The 16,702-nt window shown below is 36.0% G+C and overlaps 1 protein-coding gene across 1 annotated transcript in view; it reads right to left on the bottom strand.

Annotated features, from left to right (window-relative positions):
• Window positions 1–394: 394 nt before the first annotated feature.
• Window positions 395–16,702, bottom strand: part of MCPH1 (microcephalin 1) — a 131,798-nt gene continuing 115,490 nt past the window's right edge. The window contains 2 exon segments of the mRNA XM_032104607.1: window positions 395–2,511; window positions 2,514–2,693. Coding sequence (XP_031960498.1) covers window positions 2,428–2,511; window positions 2,514–2,693 — 264 coding nt within the window. The 3' untranslated portion in view covers window positions 395–2,427.

Below are 16,702 nucleotides of genomic sequence, written 5' to 3'. Positions count from 1 at the left end.
CACTTACTTTTGAAAACTCAGTTTCGAAGTTTACACCAGCAGGTGTGAGTTGAGCACTATGGGCAACCTCATCCTTTTACCAAAGAGATGTATTTAGCAATGGTCATGAAGATGTGGCAACATGGCCCTTCAGGTGTGTGCAAAGGCACTCGGACTAGAGGAGCCAACAGGATTCCTGCACCTGCCCTGGGAGCACAGCTCCTGCTGACTGCACACATGCAGGCACACTCACCCACACTGAGTGCACGTGTTTTAGCTGCACTACAACATGACCAACCTTGTTTAAAGACTAGACAATATCTTTCCACTTCCTCCCAGTGAATAGTGATTCCTTCAAATTTTAGTTTTTTAGTTCCAGAAGGTCTTCAACAAATAAACAAAAGGAAGATGACTTTTATTAGGGAAATACTTTATTTCAAAAACTAAAGATCTCACAAGATGAGCACTTGCACAAGTATTAAAAATATAGAAATCATTCCTCTGTATTTATAAGTATGTAACTTGCATTTTCTTGGGAACTTCCTTCACAGATTATTTTTTTTGTTGAATCCAAGCTAGGCTCACTTCCTTACAACCTATATGGAAGCTCTTGAGTTAGCTCACATCTGAAAAATATAGTTCTCCATAGGGCATATTGTATACTGAGTGATTGAATCTAAAATAAATTAAAAAACCCCATGATTATTTAAAATAAAATGCAGAAGAAACAGATGATAAAGCAACAATGTACTTCAGAGCAGTTGCTGGTATAAAGCAGTTTGGTGGAGCTGAGAACCCAAAGGGAGAAAATAAATGCGAACAGTCAAATGATAATAGTGCAAACACTTACCATTTACTTAAGTTTTAAAAAGGTGCTGTATTATTGACCTATGTGCTTTTTATTCTGGTCAACCTTGAGTGAATTTATTGGCAACTGGTATTAGTAGCAGAAAGCAGATAGCCACAAACCAACTGGATTGCAACAGTGAAGTGTCAAAGATTAGAAAAAACTTGATTTATTTGATTAAGACAGCAATTTATACATGACACCGTTCATACTATTATGCACACAGTTGCTGAGAAAGGGGCAGAGCTTCAAAGGTCTGTATCATTCCTTTAAAGCATCATATAGAAATATTTTTTCTGAGATTTGATGATTCATCAAATGAATTAAAACACATTAGCTGGAGTATGACCATGCCTCATGAGCAGGACGTAGTGATTAGAAATCAGACTGCAAAAGTGAACTGAGAAATCTGTAAACGGCACAAAAAATTCACAGTCTTTTTTTGTTAGTGTGGCCTGTCCAGCTGCAGGTAGCTCATGAAATCCTTGACCTGGGATAAGGCAGACCTTCATAAGACCAGTGTAGGAGTGAGACACATGAATCCCACACCACTTTAGATCATTACATTTGTCCATCTGGAGCACTACTATAGGAAACTTTTGTGTTTAATTTACTCTTATTTTTAGTCCTGCACAAACCTCTAGTTTCATCATCTGCTCACTTTTTTTTGCACACTTGCTCTCTAAGTCTTCTTTGAAGCTGGAGAAAGGTACAATAAACAATGGCACCTTCTTACACCTCTCTTGTCAATCTTCACAATTTTATCTTATACTTTAAGTATGACATAAAATGTGCATTTAGATAAGTATTTTTTCCCTTATGGATCACTTTTCCTTTCTTCTTTAATGGTATTTTCATCCAGGTTTTAAGTCATTATGATCTGACAGCATTAGAGGTCAAGAGATTCGGACTTTCTTGGCTACTCTCATATAGAATCAAGTCCTGTAGTACATTTATTGCTAGGGTATGAGTGAGACACTTCCTGGAGGAGTTTGACATAGCATATGACAAAAATTAAATCTTACTTTTTCTAAATAAGGTCCCTTTTTGGAAAATACCCTTGCTGAAAAGAGTCAGTCAGACTGTGGTTGCAAATGAGTCAGAAAAATGATAGACTAAGAACTCCCAGAAATGTAACAGCAGATGTTAAAAAGAAACTTTTTGCAAGTGAAATAGAGATTGCAAAAAATTGTCTTTCAGATGTATAATGCAGCTTTCAGGACAATTTATCAGAGGGTGCCAGTCACCATATTTCAGTAGTGGTATGCCAATTTATACCAGTTAAAGCTACATCTAAAGTGGAAATATGTGCTGTTTTAGAAAGCATTTCTCATATAGGCATTTCCACTTAATTTAGTGTGTTCTAAATGAAACCGTCATACAAAAGATAAATTCAAAAACATTTGAATGATGTTTGTTCTAGGTAAAATCAAAATGGTGGGTACCAGGACCATCATAAAGCAGTCTTAACTGTAAGAGAAAGTTCTCACCACAGAGACAACTTTCCTGAAAATCTAGCTGTGGCAGTTGGTTCCATTTGCTTCCCTCAGTTTAGTGAAATACTTACGATAATTTTTTAAATACATATTCTGCAATATTTTCTATAAGTTGAAGTTTAGTGTCTTACCTAATACCCATTGTTCCAACAAAGATATTATTTCCTGGTACTTCTTTCCTGTTTTTTTTTTCCTATACAGAGTTTCGCTTGACATAAGGCTTTACATATTTTTCCTCCTGCCAGCTGTATAGGTTCAATTAGCTTTTTGCAGGATGGCTCACTGGTAGGAGATACAAACATGACAGGCTGGTTTGAAAAGAGATTCTGCTGGTATTTTCCTGTTGATAGATGATGCTGAAGCCTGCAGATCTGTATTTGAGGAAACAAGAAAATTAATTAACCAATGTGTTACATTTCCACTCGAAGTAAGACTAATCCTTGTTTTCCATAATTCAGAAAAAAAAAAAAAGATATATAATATATTAGTATAAACTTTACTTTTTCAAGTGTATCAGAAATTCTTGGGTAAAATATACAAGGAATTTGCTCTACTTGATCAGTACAATTCCCAAACCAGAGTTTGAGATTATTTCATTATAGGGCAGACATTTTACCTATAAAATTTCTTAAAGCACTTGACAATATTATTTTTCACCATAGTCTTACATTCTTATGTTTATAACACTGTCCATTACACAGAAATCTTAAAAGATATTACAAGTAATTAAAGTCTTGCAGTACATACACAACCCATGATAGCCTTTATAATATATAGTGTTTGTTGGTTTGTATTGGGGAGTTTTACAAACGTATGTAACTCGGAGTTTAAACCACTTTAGGACCTCTTTTGCCCTCCTGTGCTCCACAGATACAAACTGTATTTTCACTCAGATGTATGAAATACACAAATTACACAAATGTACCAGCACTCAGAGCAAAATATTTACTGTAAACCCTTTTGTCTCCACAAAACCAAAATAAGTTCTTTGTGTATGCTGTGTACCTTGTAACATTTGATCATTGTAATAAAAATCTGCTTAATCTATATAAGGCAAATTTTCTTCTCTGGCAGAACAGTGTTCCAGCAATTAAAGCTTTAACTACAATATGCATAAAAGCAGTGCATACAGCAAGTGTACACATCATGGTATGCAAAATAAAGTTTTCATACCAAAATTTAAAAAAAAGTTGTATTCTTAGCATGAGGTTGCCATTGACCTGCCAGTGCAATGTATGTAACAGATCTGATTTTGTATCACTTGTCAAAGTTTGGAAAATTTATAACGAGACTGGAGTTAATTGTAAGGTGAGAACAAAAAGAAATGTTTCATATTATGTAATGCTTGGAATTTTTCATGCAGATGACAACATGAGCATGGAGGAAAGGTCATTTTGCATATATCTGGTTTATATGAGACATCTGAATATGAAACTGTAGCCAGTGAGAAGGTGTAACTGGAACAGTGGAAGAAATTACCAGTCTTCCTCCAGTCCTGACACAAACATGCTGTGAAACTATAGGCACTTAAGAAACTAATGTGGTAATGTATGTGCTTGGCAGATGTGCAGCCAAAGTAAGAATCTCCACCTGATTTACAGGGGTTTATAAAGCCAAATGGTTCCATGGCATGTTCACAGAAAACAGTCCAAGTAAATTGATGTAGCACTTCTGATCAATTGGCTAGAGGAAGATCCTGCAAAGCCTGAAACCCGTGCTAACGTGAGACTTCACAGCTCAGAGGCTCTGTGTCACTGGCCTCTGCTATTCTGGGACACGTCAATCCCAATCTGAATTTTGAGATCTCTTCCAACAATAAATAATTCAGCTTTCTCTGATTGTTAGCTCCTTGGTTGATCTCCTGAGAATAAAATTAGGTTGATTGTTTGCTTTCTGAATTCACTAAGTTATAAAGACAGTGACTGCTATGGATGAAGCGGACCAAAAAGACTCAATCACAACCTAAAAAATACCCTCTATTTCCTATTCCTTTGTGAACTTAGGTTTAAAAATGGCATGGCACACCTAATCCTGTCTCATGGAAGTCAAATAGCTGCTAAATAATTTTGTTGATCACAGGATCATTGCAGAGTTATACTGCAGACCTTGGAGGACCCAAACTTACTGAATGTATCCGATGGCCCTTCCTGCATCCCATGCCTTGCACGTGCAGATCTGGTTTTGGACTCAGTGTACTGCCTACCTCCATCTGAGCAGAATGCTCTTCTAGGAGTACCTGTCTGCTGGGCATCTTGGTGTCATGAAAAACAGAAAATTAATAATTGTACTATTTGAATGCATGGTATTAGATTTGGAATTCTCTTAGAGTACCATTTGTGATGGGTCTTGTGAGGCTTAGAGGCCATGATCACTGTCTTAAAAGGGGACAAGGTCAGGAACATAAACCACTTTGCAATCTGCGATGTACAGAGCAGTGTGATTTTGGTATTACTAGACTGCAATCTTTAATCTTAATTAATTAAAAAACTGTGCAATTGTGAAACTATGAAAGTGCTTGTTGTAAGCACTTTCAACAAATTAAAGTATGCATTATAGTGAAAAATAAGAATCTCTTTGTATCAACCTCATAACAGCCTCATCACAAATGCAATGCCATCTTAGTTGATCTGACACAGAGCTCTTTGGAATTGTTTATTGGCACAAATCAGATGCATCTGATAGAAAAAAGACAATTCCAAAGAGAGTATAGTGCTAGTTTATCTACAATAGATTAGATTTAACTAAAAATGACAAAAGTCACACTGGGTTTGTCAACCTGAAACTCTAAGATTTTAAAGGTAAAATTTATTAGAATTGAGAAGATTTTATCTTAAGAAGGCAGTAGGACTTGTGTTAGACAGAAGACACAATATAAATTGTTGTGATCTGCTATTTCACATATTTTAGGGAATATGATTTAAAAGGGCTAATTGTATTCCTGCTTCCTAAAAAAAATCCCTTGAAAGGATTTATTTGCTGCCATTGTAATGAAAACTCATTTATATGATACATCTTCCTATAGAAACAGCTGTTGGATGAAATTAAAGCAAATGTGTTCATAGCTAATCATAAAATCAGGAAACCCAAATTTTAAAGACCTGAAAGCACTCACCTCAGCCCATGTCCATAATTAGCATGCTTTATTTATTCATTCAGTACATAGTTAGAGTACCCAGAGAAGGGAAGTGCTGACTTGCCACAGAGCAGATTTTCCTAAACTGCCTTTAATGCACTTCCATCTGGGTGCATTACCAGTGCATTGGAGAGAAGGACAGGGTAAGAACACAGCACATCCCATTGGGAATGCCAGAGGAAAGGTTCAAGATGGAATGTCATCTCTACATATGTCTGGATCACCACTACCACTTCCCCAGTCAGTTGTCCCTGGATTTGCTCAAGCACACCAGGTCTACTCACAGGCCAGAGAGACAGGCAAAAATCACAGCATTTACATTCAGAGCTCAGAGAGGAGTCTGGAAGGGTAACTTTGCTTTCTGGCCCACTGGCCTGAAAGTTACACCGCTAGCCAGCTGCTGAAGGGCAGCCAGCTGACCACACAGGCTTTGGTGGGAGGATGAGAGGGCGCAATCAGGCTCTTACCCCTGAATTGACTCAGCTGCCTTTGCAACATCAAAGCCTTTGCGGCACTCCAGGGGTGCTCCCAGCCCTTTGAAACCATACACATTTCATGCAAACTGTTACAAATAAATAAATAATTCCTTAGCAGAGACCAAGCCTGGGAAAATATCAGATCCCAAAAGCAACTATTTCCACAAACTGTGTATCTATAAGTCAGTAGTTATGGTTACAGTTGTGTCAGTGCCTATTAGGCAGCACTGATTTTTCCTTTCCAATGGTATTCTTTAGAAGATGGACACTAAAACAAAGTGTTATAAATACATCTGTTTAATTTTTTTTGGTAAGACTCTAACCATGAACCTCATCCTTTCAGCTGGATGAATGGCGGTAAGACACCTTTTACGTGCATACATTTCTCATAAATGTACCATTAATTTAGTTGTTTGTTTGAACCTAAGTTTTAAATGGAAAAAAAGAATCACTGTTGAGAGAAGTAAAACTTAAGGAGAATGTTTGACAAATAAATAAAGCCTTTGCTATAAAATAAAAAAAACCACAAAAAAATTTCACCAACTATTATCCCTCCTGTGACTCATTTTCAATCCCCCGAGCAAAAAGAGCACATAGTGTAAAACCCCCTAAACTTTGTAGTTTTGTCTAGGACTGTATGAAAAAAGCTCCTGCTGGGTGAGGTGCCAAAACAAACAGAAAACTCCATAAACTCCATAGGAGACAGCTATCAAGTGCCACAAAGGTATTATCTCTGGATAATACCTGAATTCATGCAATATGTAATAAAATAATTATTTTGGATGTACTTGGAAATTTTTAAGCACTGAAACTGCTAATTTCCTATATACAGCACTCAATATTCAGTGTCCAAGCTCCAGAAAATAGCACATGAAGAAATTTCCAGTCTAAATTGCTATCAGAATAATAATACTTCACAAAAATGAAATGGAGAGTATGGTTATGATTCATTAAAATTAATAGAAATTGTATTTGTAGCCTAGAATTGATAATGTGAAGTACTAGCTTCAAAAATACATATAATGTAGTATATATTTATATATATAATCTTTTATGATTACACATGTCTGAAAACTTGTGAATGCGCTGCACAATCAATGTATGCATTATTTATCTTCATTTTTAATTACAATTACTTACTAGAGATAAATAAATCTACAAAAACCCCTTATGATTTATTTTATCATTAATATTTGAGCACTTAATATAGTATGTATGAAATCATGGAAAGCTGTAGTTATGTCTTGGTTACTGTTAATTGCAAAAATAATTTATATATTCTATTAAATGCAAACAGCAGAAAATAAAATTGCAGACACCAGTTTTAAGAGAAAAGATTGTATATTTTATGGTTTATATCTATCCAAAGACTGAGTATTATTTCATTTGAAATTTATGAGAAATTGCTCATTTTCAGTAAAGAGAAAACTGACTGTTGAAATGTGAAGGATTAGTTCACTACTCTGCAAATACTAAATGGCAAAACCACCATAAAACTGATGAACACCAAACCCCACAGGCCTTATGCTTTGATAATGTACACATTTAACAATAAAACACATATAAAATGGCATATTAATTTTAATACAGTTTAGTGGTGTTGCTGGGGAAGTATTAGGCTCCAAGATTTTAATATTCATAATATGTCAGTATGGATCAATATACTGTCTAAGTAATGTTTGCATTTTCAGTTACTATAATTCTTTATGAAGCCCTTGTGAGGAATGAAATCAAAATGATACCTCTGTTAGGAATCGTTACACTTGCACGGTGATATGCGCTTTTGGACAGTCTGCCATTTAGTAAAAATTTTAAAGAACACATAAGTGGAGCCCTGTGTATACGTAGAGATCAAGGTCTTACCTCCACACAAGTGGAGCATCAGCCTGCTTCTGATAAAAAGGAGGGTATTGCAGTGTGCAGACTTCTGAAAATACAGTTATCCTGCAGCGAGGAATTTGCAGAATCTGCAGGACCCTACAGGGATCAAGGAGGTTTGTGTTAACAATGCAGTACTGCTGCAAGACAAAGAAGAAATGCTTTCTTTTTCATCTTTCTAAATATCAGGTTTAATAGGATAGAAGCAACTAATCAAGCAGCAATCTATTTTTGAAGGAAAAACGTGTGCCATACATTTTCAACTTTAACCAAAAGCTCATAATTTAGTTTGATTTTTTTATTTTAGCACTTGGCTGAGTTTTTTTAACATGTTGAGAATACTAAAATTGAAATAATATTCACTAAAAGCTTTAAAAATTACACTGAAATGCTGCACTAGACAAATAAATTGGTGCTCTCCGGCATGAAAAGAGCATGTTAAGAGCTGGAAACAACTTCCTTCAGCAAGCAGTTTCACAAAAAGTAGATCCTCAGCTTTGAAGAATCTTGTGTAAGTTAATGGAACTCCACTGGTGGTGATTCAGGACCCCACTGGTTCAGGACACACTGCCATACTATTATCTCAATAGCACCCAGAACCTTCTTCCACTCTTTGGTACGACATGCATTTGTTATTGTTAGTGATGTTTTTCATTCTCAGAGCAAAACTCAGCTTGCAACATTCATGCAATGTTAATTACAAATATTGCATCTTTATCTCTGACTATTTATTGAAACAATGCTTTCTCATTGGTTATCGATATCCTTTGGCTGAAATAGAAGCTCCCTGTCTGTCAAGCCTTCAGACAGCCAGAAGTGAGAACATCACCACCCCAGCACATGCACATACACAGAGATTGTGCACAGGAAAACTGGCCACAGGTTTCTGCAGTAGGAGATGGCTGGTGCTCCGAGCCAGAGCCAGAACTGGGAGAGGATGGAGTGGAAAATTTGGTCCAGAAAAAAGAAACCTTCAATGTCTGATCTTGAAAAATAAAAAGGAAAGTAAAAGGAGAAATGGCATACAGTCAAGACTGTATTATCTGGAAAGTTCTTCAAAACAGTTTCTTCCCCTCCTCTGATACTCCCTCATATAAAAGTTTCCTGGCCAAGGCAAGGGCGAAAGGAAGAACACTTGAATCCAGACAATTTAGCTGATATTGTTTCTTTGTACTGAGTTTGGCAGACAACAGTGCTTCTCTCAAATCCCACAGACTGATAAGAAAAGTTAATTTCACCAATTTATTCTCTGGAAGACTGAGTCCCAGTGGGAATACTATATGAAAATGTTTGGCAAATAAATCTACTGTTTGGCGGATATTCAAAATTATACTGGAAGATGTCTGAGCCATTTCTTTTCTGGCATAGCAAATTTTTGTAGGGAAAAAAAACCCAAATTCACTTATTTTTAGTTTAATTTCCTTGTTTTCCAGAGATAAAACTATTTTTAAAAACTACATAATTCAATGTAATCAACTATAGATTAATAAAAACAAACCAGGGTAAAGCAATAAGTCTTTTCCCTTTTGAGAGTAACTATGACTTGCAAATCAAGGAGCTATATTTCCAATATATATATATAATTTAAAAACACTCAGATAATAATCAGTAAGATATGGTCACTTTACTATAACTATTTCTTTACAACTTCAAAAATATTCTGAAATAAATATATTTGCATTTTGTTTCAACACAAACTAATTATTTTTGAAACTAAAAAAATCCTTTACTTACAAATTAGCTAATGAAGGAAGGATTTTTCAGGACTAGAAATTTAAATCTTTCTTCAGAAATACCTCAAAACTTGTACTTCCTCCATTTTGTCTTATTTCAAGACAACTCAACTGATACCATGCAGTGATAAGAATGCAAATTGAAATTGCAAAATTTTATGTCAAAATTGTGCAAATAATTACCAATTATAATTGGGCAGTGTTTTCCTCACCAGAACATCAATAAAGCAGCTCTGTTCCATGCCTCATGCCACAGTAGTGTATGAGTGTGGCACATGCACCTCTGAGCCCTGCACCAGTGGCATACTGTGAGAGTTACATGTACTACGTGTGACAAGTCCCCAAGAATCCCAGTAAAATTCGAAGGTAGAAATCTTTCACATCCATACACAATCTAGTCCAATGCTTATCTTCTCTCACAGTTAGAAAGCTTTCCTTAATGATATAACCTAAATTGCCTCTGATGCATTTTCAGCCCATTATTTCTTGTCCTAATGCCAAGGGACATGGAGAATAATTTCTTCTTTTCCTCTTTGCAACAACCTTTAAATATTTGAAGACAGTTATCATGTCTCCACTCAGTCTCCTCTAGACTAAACAAACACAGTTCTTTCAGTCTTTGCTCTGGGGTTATATTTTGTAGACCTCTGATAATTTTGTTACTCTCCCCTGGATTTTTGCCAATGGATCCCACATCTTTCCTGAAGTGCAGTGCCCAAAACTAGACACGGTATTCCAGCTCAGGCCCCACCACTGCTCTCTGCACACTGCAGAGAGAAACAATTCATGTTTCTTATGCTTAGCATTCCTGTTAACACATCCTTGTATGCCTGCTTCTTTTATCTGAGTATGACAGAGGTTACATATATTGGTTCAGATCCTCTAAAATACCGAGCTACTCTTTGGGCAGAAATACTGCATTGTCACTCTGCACGTGATTATTTCTCTGCCTTTGCACTTGTCTTTACTGAACTCCATCATACTTATTTCTGACCATTCCTTCTATCTCTCAAGGTTATTTTAATTTCAATCTGTTGTAGCTTAGCCCTGATGGCAGCTAAGCACCACAGAGCCACTTGCTTCCCCACTCTGTGGGATGTTGGGAGGGAGGAAATTCACAAGGGTGAAAGTGAGAAAACTCAAGAGGTGAGATGAAGACAGTTTAGTAATTAAAGGACTGACAGAGTGAATCTCCAGTTCCACTACTTTAGGTCATGATTAATCAGATTTTACAGCCTGGTAGCTTAGCAAAAGCCTAGACAATAAATAACAGTATAAGGATGGAATAGTTGTATGTTTTATGCCAATGGTTCCTACATGTGCTGGCGTGGTGGACTCATTATGTTTATGACAAAGAGCTTATGTGAGCATATATGGACCTTCTGTGCAGGACATCTAAGTGAGCAATGTTGAATCTACCATTTATAATCCAGCATTATTGGTAGGACTCTCCAACTAACTCAGTTTGTAAATGCATGCTAGCTCGTATGTCTCAAAAACACAAAGGAAACAAAGCAAGAACAGAAAGTTTCTTCCCTTGATTAAGCTGACAGTTGAACAAAAGCAGTTGAGACCACATACAAAGCAAGAAAATCTCAGCCTCCAAATAATTTGATTTAGACAACCAGCCATGACTTTAAAAGATATGTAATATATACATGGACCTATTTTTCCTCACAGCTGACAGAGGTCTATTTTTGATGGATCTATCCTCACAGGACCTTTGGCAAAATGATGCTTACATTTTTACTGGCAATTTTGAAACTAATCTGTAAATCATTCCCATTGAGTGTACTTTTAGTTCTCACAGCGGAGCAGCCATTGGGGCACAGGCTGTGCTCTGTTTGGATGGAAAACACTCAGAAGATGGGCTCGGTTCTGGGGAGCAGGCTGGAACAAGCCCAGGGCCTGAAGTGTGTGTGGTGCCCATGGTGCTCTCAGCACTCACTCACACACTCTGCAGATCCCTTTCCCTTTGTCTGGATTACTGACTCCTAGACACAGGCACCAGAGAGCATGGAGTCACTTCTGGCAGATGTAATGGGGTAGCGATATAGGTATGGGATGCTTCTTTCAAATGGAATTATTAACTACACAAAAATAATGACCTCAACTAATTGTAGCCTATCTTTTAACAGTTGCAACTTACCCATATTGGTATCTCATAGTTCATTCTCATACAACAACAAGAAGGAGAAAGATTAGTTGTAGTTTGGCATTTATTCCCTCATATTGCAACCATTTACCCATATTTTATATAAGGTATCCTCTAGGCTTACTGAAGTCTCCCAATCCACATAAGGCAAATTGTTTGTTGGATTTTTGTTTTAAGCAGAACAGTGCCTATTGCATGAGACCAGTATGTTATTAATTTCAGCAGAGTAGCTTAAGGAATGAAGTATTAATGAAGTAAATAGCAATGTTTAATCATATGGGAGTAAACACATCTGCATTTTCACAGAATACATTTCCAGATAACTATATTTCAGTGATGAAAGACCACACTGAAACAGAAATTCCAAGAGCTAATAACATGCTGCACTTAATGAAAAACAACTTGATACTCCCCATGGTTAAATACTACAAATAGTGAAGACACAAGGCTTGGAAGCCCAGTATTTGCATTAAATAAAAAAATTTAAAAATTATAAGCTCGTTTCAACTACCTTAGGTATTTTAGATATTGAATCATTTTGGACAGTCCAACTCTTTTTTAATCAACACAGGATACTGTGCAGTGAGTTTCAAGAATGACATTTGTTTTGCTGGCTTAGGGAAGTGGGGAATCCTTCCATTTGCCTTTAACAGTAAATGTTAAATCCAGTGCTGTCAACAGATTTGCTATACCTGGCAATGTGCAGATGAATAATACTTTGATAAATAAAAGAATTTTCTATTCCAGTAATAACAAAGTGAGTGATCTTGTTGAAAGGAAAAGCCTGGCAAATGTGAAGGGTTACATAGACGATCCCAAAAGGCTCATTCCCAAAACAGTTGTATTAACCCATAATAAAAGTAATCTTAACATTAAAAATAATTGCTAGTTTTATCTTTAAAATATGAAAATGTGAGTCCTTTTGCTGTGTCTCAACAGGCTGAAATGTTTTACATGAAGGCAGAGTACATTCTTCTCTCTACTTCTCAGTTTTAGCTGAATGCCATTGCAACGCCCAGAAGTAACTCAGTGTGTGCCAAACATGAATATTTTTAAGCATCATTTGAGTTTTAGAGGCTACAGTAAGTGATGGGAACACAATCGTCTTGGGAATCTACAAATAACTTTGAAAAAGTTCATAAATCTGGCTTTCATGTTTTGGTTTTCAACAGCTTTATGAAATATGTCAAAGCTTGAACGCAGTGAATTCGTTTTCCTTCAAATTTCTGAGGGCTGACTTTTCTCAATCTTTTTTGATATGCTGCAGAGAAACAAATAAAAAGGACTTGGCTTTAAAAATCAGGCATTGGCAAATTAGTTTTTTTTTAAAGTTGCTTTCTCATTTTAATTTTTTTTTGGTATCAACAGAGGAAAAACTAAGTCAGGCAGCCTAAAGTATTTCCTCATCAAAAAAACCACAAAATGTTTCTGTTTAGCACACAATATATTACAACATACCAGACCAAATATTAACGAAAATGTGATGTATAATTAAAAGATATTTTTTTCTTAAATTGTTTGTAATGACTAAGCACAACAGAAACCTGGAGAGCTGCATTCAGAAGTCCCATGCAAACTCTCTACTTAAGGGAAACACATGCACTACAATGATAATTAGCAGGGAATGCTTGGTTTCTAAAATATGAACTAAAGGGTCAGCTGAAATTACATTGAAGTCCAACAGAGAAAAGTCTTTAAAACTGTCTGAGAATCACAAAAATGAGTCCACTCTAAAAGATTACCTGGCACCACACATGGTGCCACTGCTGTAGAATGCTGCCAACTGCAAAAATAGACCTGATTTGTGTTGCTCTCAGAAACTCCCAAAAGAACTGCTATTGTGATTACCTCTGGCCTATAACTTCCCTGAGTAGTACTCCTTGGCAGGAATACCTCTTTATGTGTAATAACATCTCCTCTTCACTTAATCTATTTCACAAATTGGAAGATCCCATAGGAAGAACGGAAAGCAGAGACATTTAATCCTCCAGCCCTAGAAGTAGCAAGTGGAGTTGCCAGCACACACAGAGCAAAAAAACCCCCTAGGTGTTCAAATATTTGACCAGGTGCTTTTTATCAATTACGTTTTAAAATTACCATTTCTCAAGAAAAGTTTTTTGGAGAGGACCATTTTCTTCATAGGGGCTAAACAAAAGACATGATTAACGATTTATATTTGAAGATTATCTTCATGAACTATTGTACTTTTTAACATGACAATAATATAAAAACTGAGTATATTGCAACAGCAAGCTGGGACGGTCTTCTATACAGCTGAGGGAGAAATATTTATGTTGTGAATCTAGAGTAAATTTAAAGCTATGAAAATTGGTAGAGTAATGGCTGAGCACCTGACACTAAATTTATTCTCTTTGCTCTTCTTATTTCCCAAGTTAAGGATGAGCATTTGAAAAGGATTTGTTTTAATGAAGTGAAAAACTGACTTCACAAACCACAGTGGCAAGTTGTGCATGGTAACAAATTATGCTCTTCTAAAAATAACTGATTCCAGTATCTGCTTAAGGAACTGATGCTTACCAACTTGTGAGCTAACACACCAAACACATTTACAGAGGATTGCCCTACTGTTTTCTTCTTAAGAGTTTACAGGAGGCAGAGCAGACACTGTGTCAGTAACCTGATCAAATGCTGGAGGAAAACAGAAGTCTAACATTGCTGAGAGCAAGAAGTTTGAAACATAAGCCTTATTTAGAATATAATCTTACTCCTGATGAGGATTTCAGATGTATTTGGGATTTCAATATGTAATAACATTTCCACTTTTTTTCTTTTCTATCACTTATTTCTAATTTAACTTTTTTTTAATGACAAAGATAATGGGACAATATTAATTTGACTTATTTGATATTTGCATTTGGTCTTGCAGGAACTGTCTTAATGAAGATAAAATAAAATTATGATTCTAAAGGTGAAGCTATTGAAGTGCAAATCTGAAGTGGCAATCTAAAATCAATTCACAAGAAAGTCCACTTCTGTTTACTGAAAAGGTAATGGTGATCTTCTAAAAACCCTTTCTTTAAAAAAAAAAAATTTCTTGTAAATTCCATATGGAATTTGGGTTTGTTTTAAATTTGAGTGTGACAGTTATGATGCAGTTAAATGCAGAGAACTAGGCAGACTTATTATGGTAGTGGACTTTCAGTGACTTCTTGTGCTAGCTGGGCAAAGTTTGTAGGGTCAAACTCCTGACCCGGTCCTCCTTTCTGAGTTCCTTTCCTATATTCCTGCTGTTCTTCATCTAAGAATGGCACAGGATCGAGTGTCTACTACTTTCTAGTCTATCTGGATTTTACTGTAGTGCTTTAGCTTTCGTGATAGCAGAAAGCCTTTTCAAGAGACTGTCATTGCATATGCAAGCAGTTCCAATTTGAAAACCAAAGGATATTGAGCAAGTACTGTAGATAAAATATGAGCAACTGGGATTTGAGCTTACATGCAAGATAAATACTCTGAAGCACAGAAATAGTCACAGTCTTCAAGCAAAACTACTAGTAATTTTCTAGTCACACATCTGGATATCTTAGATACAATACAAATGCTCAACAACAACTGTCCTGCCAACTAGTTTTCTACTAAATGTATGTAAATAAATATTTTTCATATCTGGCTCCGTCCCAATCCAGAATTCCCACTAAAATCCATGGGAATAAGGTGGATGTATCAGGAATACAGCTGTAGTCCTTATATCAATGCAAACTCTCATGATGTAACAGAAGGTACTGTTTGTTTGCACACATACTATACTAAAGTATATATACTAGTCAGAGAATGAGGGAAAATAATCTAATCTAGCTAGTCCTGCATAAGGGAAAAAGTTTAAAAATGTCCTGCACACTTACTGGATCATGTTTCTATTTTTATTTTAAAATTCTGTTAGGTTTAAAATTGAGGTGCTAACATGGTAGTTCTAATGCTACCCATGGAAATTTTCTCAAAATGACATTATTGATTAAAGTGTAATGCATTTATCCTTATGCTGTGGACTGATACTGGGAGAGCTATAAAGACATCATTGCTCAGACTGTTAATGGGGGCAAGAACTCACTGCACAACACTGGAATACTCCTGGGGTTAAACAGAGAAACAGTAATGATGTGATTTGGAGGGAATTCAATAAATCCTTCTTATTAAGAAAAGGCCAGTGTCATACAGAAGGACAGGGAAAGCTAAATCTTCCCCTGAGAAGATACACACATAAATGCCAAAGTGGTTTTTAATGATTCCACAGCTAAACAAAACTATATGGTATTGTCATGCTCTTTTCTGCTATATAACAGACCCCTTATTAAAAACAAATATGACAATTGAAAATTAAAGAATCCCATACTGAACTTAAAACCGTAGTTTTATCAATTACAACCTTATCACCTTACCACCTTATTACTTCTCCAGTTTGAAGTAAAGCTGAAATCAGGTATGAGGGGACTAGAGAAGGAAAAATCAAAATACTTTGACTAGGCAAGTTTTATAATATTTCATAAATAAAAGGAATACATCACGTCTCTTATGCTCATTAAATGTTGAATATATTCACTGAGACGCACTCCAGTAGAGCCAGCATGATACAGTCACAAAGCATGCACATCAGGGTGACAGCTAAAAAGCAACAGAGAGCTTTGCACATAATCTAAAACTAAATCTGTATGTAATTTCCTTCCCTTTGTTAATTGAAGATTAAAACTAAATCAAGGGGAAGCCTTCTATGAGGCTACTTCCAACAACAGATGACTCAACTAGCACCTGAGAATTTGTTGTGCTTGTGTGTACTGAGGTTCTGAACTTCCTGTTTCAATAAAATACCAAACAAGTTGTGTTTCCTTTACAAATAAGCTATTACATCAAACCCTGTTCCTATAATTTCAGTTTTTGTCCACATTCCAACATTTTCTTTGGCAAATGTAGAAACATTCTAATTAAAGAGAAGAGAAAAACAAGCATCATTCATCATGGTAAGAATGAATGCTCAAGAGAACATCCTTACCGG

Source organism: Corvus moneduloides, chromosome 3 (genome assembly GCF_009650955.1).
Source record: "Corvus moneduloides isolate bCorMon1 chromosome 3, bCorMon1.pri, whole genome shotgun sequence".
Lineage (NCBI taxonomy): Eukaryota > Metazoa > Chordata > Aves > Passeriformes > Corvidae > Corvus > Corvus moneduloides.
Note: the sequence above shows the minus strand (reverse complement) of the source record. Positions and strands in the feature narration are given on the sequence as shown.